At 33.5% G+C, this 9236-nt stretch overlaps 1 protein-coding gene across 3 annotated transcripts; it reads right to left on the reverse strand.

Annotated features, from left to right (window-relative positions):
- Positions 1–664: 664 nt before the first annotated feature.
- Positions 665–7045, reverse strand: LOC127157483 (uncharacterized). 3 transcript variants are annotated; one of them, XM_051100746.1, is made up of 5 exons: positions 7017–7045; positions 2022–2104; positions 1533–1829; positions 1392–1436; positions 665–1156 (listed from the first exon to the last, which is right to left on the reverse strand). In XM_051100746.1, the coding sequence occupies exons 2-5, from the start codon at positions 2092–2094 to the stop codon at positions 945–947; spliced, it is 627 nt and encodes a 208-aa protein (XP_050956703.1). In that variant the 5' UTR covers positions 2095–2104; positions 7017–7045; the 3' UTR covers positions 665–944. The 3 variants fall into 3 exon arrangements, with proteins under 3 accessions (XP_050956703.1, XP_050956701.1, XP_050956704.1); XM_051100744.1 differs by lacking the exon at positions 7017–7045 and adding an exon at positions 2886–3006; XM_051100747.1 differs by lacking the exon at positions 7017–7045 and adding an exon at positions 2581–2778.
- Between the last annotated feature and the right edge of the window lie 2191 nt (positions 7046–9236).

The raw sequence follows: 9236 nt of genomic DNA on the forward strand, positions 1-9236 counted from the left end.
AAGACGAGCGTTTGGCATTAAAAAGTATATAAATTGTATTATTTTTATTAAAATAACCAATCGTTACGATAGATAAGACCCTTCTTCCTAGGCTGGGATCGAATTTGCTAGTTAGTTAATTGTTAGTTGCTCGTAAATGTCTAAATAATGAAATATAAATAAAACATGTGACTGTTTACATTGAAAAATCACACCCCAACATATATGCAATAATGGCAATATTATTGCCCAATGTATAATTTAATTATGACGATAAAAATTTCCAGTGCCTTTTGCTTCAGCATTATGAGTTTCTTTTTAAAGCAATAAAGGACCCTACACATCGAAAAATGACGCTAAAAGCTACTCTGTGCGTCAAAAGTGACGCCAAAGAGTCCTGACCAAGCGCCAATATGTGACGAGTTGGGATTGGTCTTGTTGTGGACTCAAATGACTTCTGCACACCATATTTGAATGATATAAGTACGTGTTTTGTCTCAGGGGCGGGATCATTTTACTTTCTTTTTTCTGCTTCTCGGAACAGTAATTCATTCAGCAGAAATCATAAAAGGAATCTTAAGATCTAGGGAATCTCATTCTGCAAATAAATAAGCAACAGATGAGTTCTGTGCAGCTGCTTTTCACCCAGTTTCCTGGTCACCATGCAATGATAAAAACATAGATATTCATCTTTAGAGAAGTGTTTATTTGGCTCCTTCCTTTTTAAACCAATAAAACACACTGTACAAAACCTTACTGTTCACACATTACAAATTGCATGTGCAGAATATTAACAATAAATACACTGATCAAACAAATCTATAACATACCATTATTTCACAGAAATAATAAAAGTTATATTGTTTAGTAGACTGAAGTCTAAAAGATAGAGTAGTTTACGAGAGTTCAATCAAAGTTTGTGTCTTTCATGAGCACTATATGATAGGTCAAACAATGCTATTATATCACATATCTGGATGACTGCTGTTGCCGCCTTCTTGTCTAATAACCTGAAACGTCCTGTTCTGTCTGGTGCGTTTTTGTTTAATTTTGTAAATAGCTGGCATTATGACGATGATGAAACAGCTTATAACAGCAGCGATGACGGCGATCTTAAATCCACGACCTTCTGCTTTCTTCTGTTCAGACGTTTCTGGTATGACCCAGACAGGTTCTTCTGGAAAGGTCGGTTTACAATGTTTTATGACATTGTTTAAATCGTAAACTCAACTTCAACTCAATCATAGAATCTGTTTACAACTTCATGACACAATTTAGAAACCATAATCATTTCTAAAATCACTAAAATCATGTGATTTAGAACTATAAATATGCTGACAAGAGACTAAATAGCAGTTTTCTGTGTTCCCAAGTAACCTAGAGCACAAAAATCAATAACTATCTTAGAATACCTTTCTTTTCAGGAGCTTCAGTGACGATTTCACGTTTCACAGGCTCTGTAAACAGATTTTAAACTGCTGTTAGCAGACAAAATATAAACATACAGCTGCAAATGTTTATTAAATTATAAACATCAGTATTATATACTGTACCTGTTATGTCTACAGGGAATTCAGCTGTTTTCATTCCACATAATGTTTGCACAAAGAATCTGAATTTTTCAGTCATTGCTGTAGTTGGAGTGTAGCGGCATGTGAAGCTGTAACTGTGATCACAGTAGTTCACAAGATTCCCTTCTTTACAGATTGCAGACTCATCATAGCCCTTAGGGTATTGAAACTTATACAGTTTAATGCAGCATTCAGTGCGTTGCAATGAGACACTGCATTTGAAAGTTGCTTCATTCCCCACAAATCCAGTCACATTTTGACACTTTACACTGCAGCCATCTGAAAAATAAAAACAATAAAGTTTAAGAATAATAAAAAAAATACCTGTATTGTTTTTATAAACAAGAATTCAGATTCGCTTCCACAGAAGTTTTTGTATATCTAATCAAATTTGACCATGTTTTTGTTTGTTTTCTCCTTATCTTAGTGGCCTGCCATTCTCACAGGCTTTCTGTGGGAAAGTTTAGTTACCATCATTAGCTTGACAGACAGCAGTGAAGGTCCAAACCATAATGAACAGATGCACAGCATTTACAGCATTCATGCTTTTGTTTCTGCAATAGAAAGAATGACAAATATTCACCTCAGAAATGAAACTTAACCATGACTGATCCAGAAGCACTAGAGATTATAATGCAGATACAGACTTCAAAGAGGAGGAAGTGACTTTCAGAAAACTTTCAGTGGATTAGTTCTTTTAGGAATATTTTAGCTAAAAACAAAACTTCTGTCATCATTTTAACATAGCGTCCCAGCCATTTGACTACGGTGGTTTAGTTTGAATTTTTTAGATTACTTACATTTGATTTAATAGGCTACAAAATATGATGATTACACAGTTTAAACGTTTCTTGACTAAAAGCCTGATAATATATGGCACATACGTTAATATGGGTCTCATTATTCCGCGAAGTTACACACAACATAACTCATGGTTTAATTTGGATGCGCTGAAGGGACTAATGGTTGCCACAAAACACAAGAATTCTCACAGTAGGATAAATCACTGAAAGCACGCAATAAAACACACCCGTATCGTGTCCTCTGAATCTACCGCGCCGCCGACAGGAATGGAAACGCCATGAACCACAAATCTTCTCATTGCATTATCTTTACTGGCTGAACGCAAAAAATATAATAACAATTCTGTCGGAAACACTGCAACATTCATCAGTCAAAATGAGCACAAAAGCGTTTTCTATATTCACATTCTTTTTCAAATATCTGCAAAATGCGTAAACACCATGCACGTTTTCCATGCGGTTTTCCAGTTGCGCGTTACGCATTTGTAAATATAAGGCGATTATTTTCTGTTTAGAGAGAGTTATTGCTCACCTGCGGTCTGTATGTCTTCACCGTCTGAGTACATTCCACCCGGACTCTCTCTCTCTGCTTCTCAAACGAGCTATGAATACAAACTTTTCCTTTCAACATGGGTCACAGTTGTTTATATTGATATAACATTTTTGACCAGCAGTAGGTGCTGTTACTAACATGCAAGCCATGCTAGAATGATGATGACAGCTACATCACCATCACATACAGTATATATATTTTCTATATATTTTCTCACTTCTTGTTTGGTTCAGAATCTGATTATTAAATGGTTTATGTCAAGAACTTTTAATAAATGGGTCTACCTCTCCATGTTATAGTTACAGTTTATGCACGACGGCAATCCAAAGAGTGAAGGCGGTTGTTTCTTCAGTTTAATATTACATATCTTAAGACATTTTGTTAAATAAATCTTTTATTTATTAAAACACACACACACATATTGTACATTAATAAAACTAATTCATCTTATCCACCCATTAGAGAATCTGTCTTTGCAAAATCTCTTCCTCATTAAATCTCTGTTTTCTCCTCATATGACTTGTTAAACAGTGTGTCAAAATATGAACACAGTTTGTGGATTTTGCTGTAATAAACATGCATGTAAAACAGTTTTGGGATCAATGTTTTGTCATATAATGCAGCAGAAGTGTTAATTATTCTGTATGTCACGCTTGTTTTTAATTGCCTCACATACTATTTGTTGCTGTAAAAATAAAAGATATCTAAAAAGTTCCTGCAGAATAAATTTATTTAACTTGCCTTACACAAATAAGTCTCAAATAGATCAGCTCTTTGTACTCGTCACCCATTTTACTCGTTTAACTTGTATAAAAAGAGGATTCAGATATTCATCTTTAAAGAGTAACACAAGTCTTCATTCATTTCAAAGTCCTTTTTTAAAAAATAAGACACTACAAAAACACACTGTTCACATTAGTAGAAAATGCATGTGCAGAATACTTAGTAAAAAATAACTTCCAAAACCAGTTTGGGTTTTGCTATGTTGCCTCTTAATGTCTCTAAATGTTCACAAACCCATCAGACAGATCTATAAATCAAAGAAATCAATACAAAAAAAGTGTTAAAACCTAGTTATACATTCAGTAGTTAGTGATATAACAGATAGTAGAGTATCTAGTTTAGTGGAGTTCAAATAAAGCTTGTGTGTTTCATGAGCATTACATGGAAAAAAAAATCAAATGAAAGCTAATTTCCTATTTTGTAGTTTTTGAAGGTTAGTTTTGTAAATGACTGCCATGATGATGATGAGTATGATGATTAACCCGCTCACAACCAGAGTGATGACAGTATCCTTGAATCTAAGATCCACTGCTGCTGGAGATGCTCCTGATTGTTCTGTGTATGTTCTGTGTAATCTGAAAAACAATCAATAATTATATTAAATATATAATACATTTCTTACCAAGAGTTTTACCATCTTTTTCAGGTTTAATGGCCTATATTGATAGTTTTTAAACTGCTGTTAGTAGATTGAACATAAATGTACATTTTCAAAGATTTGCTTAATTCTAAACAAAAATATTATACTAGTTGAAGTACCTGTTATGTCCACAGTGATTGGACAAAGTTCTTTCCATCCACAGGAAGCTTGCACAAAAAAACTACATTTTGCTGTCGTTGTATTTGGAGTGTAGGGGCATGTGAAGCTTTTTTTGTGTTCACAGGAGTCATCATGAAACTCATGTCGACAAAATGTATCGCCATTACATACAAACTTTTGTTTTTTAATGCTGCATTTATTTATCAGCAGTGAGACGAAGCAGGTGAGATTTACTTCTTTCCCCACAGTTCCAGTCACATTATCACAGCTTACACTGATATCTGAAAAATAAAATAACACATGTTATAATAAACATACAGTGACTCTTTTATTAGAGAACCTGTTTATAAATAAAAACACTGCATTATGTTTTGTACATTAGATTTTCAGTATGAACTGATCTCTATAGCCATGGGAGAGCCAGATATTTTATTTTTGTTATGAATTTTAACTTTTCTAAAAGGTGAATAATACAGCAGTCCCTGTGTGTAACTTCATCCGGTTTCTTTTAATCATGTGCATCAGATATAATCAGTGCTGAAACACAAGATCCTGTATTCTTGACTGAAAATGTGATTTTGTACTTATCTGTGTTAACACATTGTTTTAGCGTAGAATAGAGAGTGTATAAACATAAAAATTGGTGGGACATTTTTTATTGCTCCCTGACCTTAATGGATTTTCCATGATGTAAACTGTTCAAACAGTAAATAGGCTATATAAGAGCCAAAAGAGCCACGTGTTTGCATTGTCCGATTTGTAATAGTTATATTTGACTATTTTTTTGTTATTTATATTATTCATAAAATTCTTGTTCACATTCTAGGTTAGAAGTTTATTCTCTTACCTTTATCCTCTTGACAGACAGCAGAAAAGGTCCAAACCAGAATGAAGAGTTGCACAGCATTCACAGCATTCATGGTTGTGATTCTAGAAAAAAAAAAAAAGACAGAAACTTGCATTTTACTATTTTACATTCACATACACACACACACACACTGGTTTCTGTACGCCTTCTGTACACCTACAAATTATATTTTATATCCCCTAACCCTACCCCTCAAATCTACAGGCATTTTTAGATTCTCAAAAAAGATAATTCTGTATGATTTATAAGCTTGTTTCCTCATGGGGACCAAAAAATATCCTCACAATGCCAAAATGTACTGGTATTAGTATCTTTGTGGGGACATTTGGGTAGAAATGACCCAAGGGTGAATAATGGTGTCATGAACTACTTAATACTTCAAGAAACATCTTCTAAGCTTCTTCCCAGTATGCATGAGATTTTACAGCGGCATGTCACAAATGGTGATTCATTTTGAACTGTAATATTTCACATAACAGATGATTTAACACAATTTCAAACCACAAGATGAAATCAAGATCTATTTTTATTTTAACCATGGAGTATGTTGACAAAACTGGAGAGAAACCGGATTTCATAGTAAATGATCTCATTTTCAGCAGTAAGAAAAAAAGTGTTTTAAAGCTTGTTGTTTTGTAGAAAAATGTTCTGAATGATATGAGAACAGTAGGGTGGGGTAAAATGTCCCCAGGGAGCAATAGGAAATGACTGTAGTTACTCTGTTCTAAACATTAAATCCTTTGTTTTATTTGGATTTTATTTTTAAAAATGACCTCAAGTTAGCATCAGCTAACAAAATGTTTCAAATAGGCTATTATAACTTTGTAATTCATAATTGTTGATTATATTCTTTTTAATTTTAATCTAAAACAGCCTGATTTCACTGTAAATGTTTAAAGCAAATAGCTTTGTCAGAGTAGGGGGGTAAAATGCCCCCTTGGTACAAATGTAATTTTTGTTAAAAATCTAATAACATGAAAACTAGACATTTTACATCTTTTTATGCCATTGTCACTAAAACTATGATAGGTTTTCTGACACAACTTTTGCTTTACAGAAGAAAAAAAAAAACAGATTTAAGGAGGGTGTTTTCCCACACTATACCCTAGTTATATAATTGTGATCATATTCCCTCTTGGATGTCCACACGTTTCAATGATTATTTTTCTTTCTTTAATCAGTTTTGCTTAACGATTATAATCTTACACTGTCCGAAAAAAATGCAAAGTATGTACTTTTAAAAAAGTACTATTAAGTACCTTTAAGGTACCAAAATATACATTTAAGGCACCAATATGTACTTTCAAAGTACTCAAATGTACCTTTAGGGGTAGGTATGGTACAAAGATGTACCTTTTCACTTTTGTACCTTAGGGTACCGCTCCAGCGACAGAACTGTACCGTTTTTTTCCGAGAGTGTTTCTTATCTCAGCATCGTTCATTCCTGCTGAAGTTCTCAAATTTCTGTTATGTGCTGCCCAGTTGCAGTTAAAGGAAATGGTGGAAGGAAATTTTGGTGATTTAAGACCGTTTTCGACACAACACAACGCAGATAACGAGCACAAAATGAAACCCGCTTAATCTACAGCGCCACGACAAAAATTGAAGGCAATGAAAAAAAAACTTTTTACAGTTTGACGTTATGGATTTAGTAAATATAAAGAGATTTATGTCGTGTTCAAAGAGTTTTATTGCTCACCTGCGGTCTGTATGTCTTCACCGTCTGAGTTTATCCAAATCTGACCCTCAAGAGCGCTTAAACAGAAGCTACTAAACGTTTTTACTTTCACCATTATCATTACTCTGCTACCATGGGACTACGAGAAGGGGATTTCTGCACAACCGGAGCCTGCAGTTTCTAGGACCGCATTTCTAGGACCCTATAGTTTTTTTTGTATTATTTTATTTTATTTATTTATTGTATATATGTATGTATATAGCGTCTCATACTATTTAATAGCGCTTGCTATTCAATTATGTATATTATTATTTTTTAAAGAAACATGTAGTTGTTTAATTGTATACACTTAATTATTGTCCTAGCCAACTTCTAACCATTAACATATCCATTGGTAACCCGTTTGAAATATTTAACCTAATTTATTTCAGTATGTTCTATATATATTCTGGTTTTAAATTCAGTTTTCTTGTAAATAAAGACTTGTATCTTTGCGAGACTTCAGTTTTTAAATTAGTGTGTTTATTAGTACATTAATAAATGTAAGATACTTTGAATACAGATGCTTGTTTATAACATTAAGCAGAACAATGCACTGTTTTGCACAGCTAAATAGGCTAAATGGAGATTGCTGACACCGCCTCAAACACAAGTTCACACCTCTTACATTAAAAATAAGATGGAAAGATAAAAAATGAATCATTTTTGTTTTATGCTTGAATCAGGTCTCCTCTAAATGGTGCTGTCACAAAAAATAGGGTCCTAGAAATGTGGTCCTGAAACTGCAGCCTCCAGTTGTGCAGGAACATACTATTGTGGGGGGACTACAGCTCTTTTGTTCTAACATTTTTGACATTTTGACATTTTGACATTTTGATTTGCTTTCCAAACTGTGACAGCACATTCAGGCCACAACCCTTGACGGAGCTGAGAAATATCATGTGATTTCGTCATTGTTTCCCATGGTTAAGTCCGGAAAGCAATTTTCGAATACAATAAGTAAATTATAAAAAACGGTAATATTTTTGTAATTAGTTGTCTTTGTGTTTCTCATTTCATGTGTCACAGTAATGATCAAGCTACATGTTACTTAGTGCTGAAATACATTGTAAAAAAAAAAAAAAATTGTTGAGTCAACTTAAAATATTTTGTTACCCTGCTGCCTTAAAATTTTAAGTTCAGGCAACTCAAATAAGTTTAGTTGAATTAAGTCAAATATCTAAGTTGTCACTTAGTACAACTTGACATTTCAAGCTGACTAAACTTTTTTTGAGTTGACTGAACTTAAAATTTTAAGGCAGCCAGGTAACAAATTATTTTAAGTTGACTCAACAAACACAAAAAGTAACAAAAAAAGTAACACTTGTTACTTGTTAGATGTTTTTATGCACGTTTTGAATTTATGCATACAAACTGGATAGAAACATGAATAGGTCTACTGTTAAATTATGTTGAGAATTTATATTATGCTAATTTAATTTAATTTTCATATTGTTCATTTTGTTAAAAAAAGGTTTTATTAAAAAAAGTTAAATAAATAAATAATTTAAACAATTCAAGTTTGTACACTCTGGTTTTGAAACATTTGATGAAACTTAAATTTAAAGGGAAAATGTAATCATTTTTTTGCAAAGATTAAGGACAAAATACATTTGCAGTTACATATTAGCAAGGTCATAGTGTATTTAATAAAAACAAGAGTAACACAAAAAAATCTAGCTTGTATTGTTGTGTTACTTTTGACCCTCCTGTGTGTTACTTTCGTTCCAACCAACGGGGTCGAAAGTAACAATGTGCAACATGTAAATTTTTACAGAATGCCACCTGGTATTAATAGACACACTTCTGAGTCATATGCCACAGCAAAAATATATTTGTCTGCAACTTTATCTTTTAAAATGATGTTTTTCTGAAAAATGGTACTTTCGTCCCCGCTCTCCCCTACACCAATCAGGCATAACATTATGACCAACTTCCTATTATTATGTTGGTCCACATTTTGCTGCCAAAACAGTCATGGCCCATCAAGGTGTAGACTCCACTAGATCCCTGAAGGTCTGCTGTTTTATCTGGCACTAAGATGTTAGCAGTAGTTCCTGTTTGCAAGGTGGAGCCACCATGGACCAGTACATCCCACAGATGCTTGATGAGATTGAGGTCCGGGGAATTTGGAGGCCAAGTCAACACTTGTTGTTGTGCTCCTCAAAACCATTCATGAACCATTTTTGCTTTATGGCAGGG

This window comes from Labeo rohita, unplaced genomic scaffold (genome assembly GCF_022985175.1).
Source record: "Labeo rohita strain BAU-BD-2019 unplaced genomic scaffold, IGBB_LRoh.1.0 scaffold_109, whole genome shotgun sequence".
NCBI classification, from domain to species: Eukaryota; Metazoa; Chordata; class Actinopteri; order Cypriniformes; family Cyprinidae; genus Labeo; species Labeo rohita.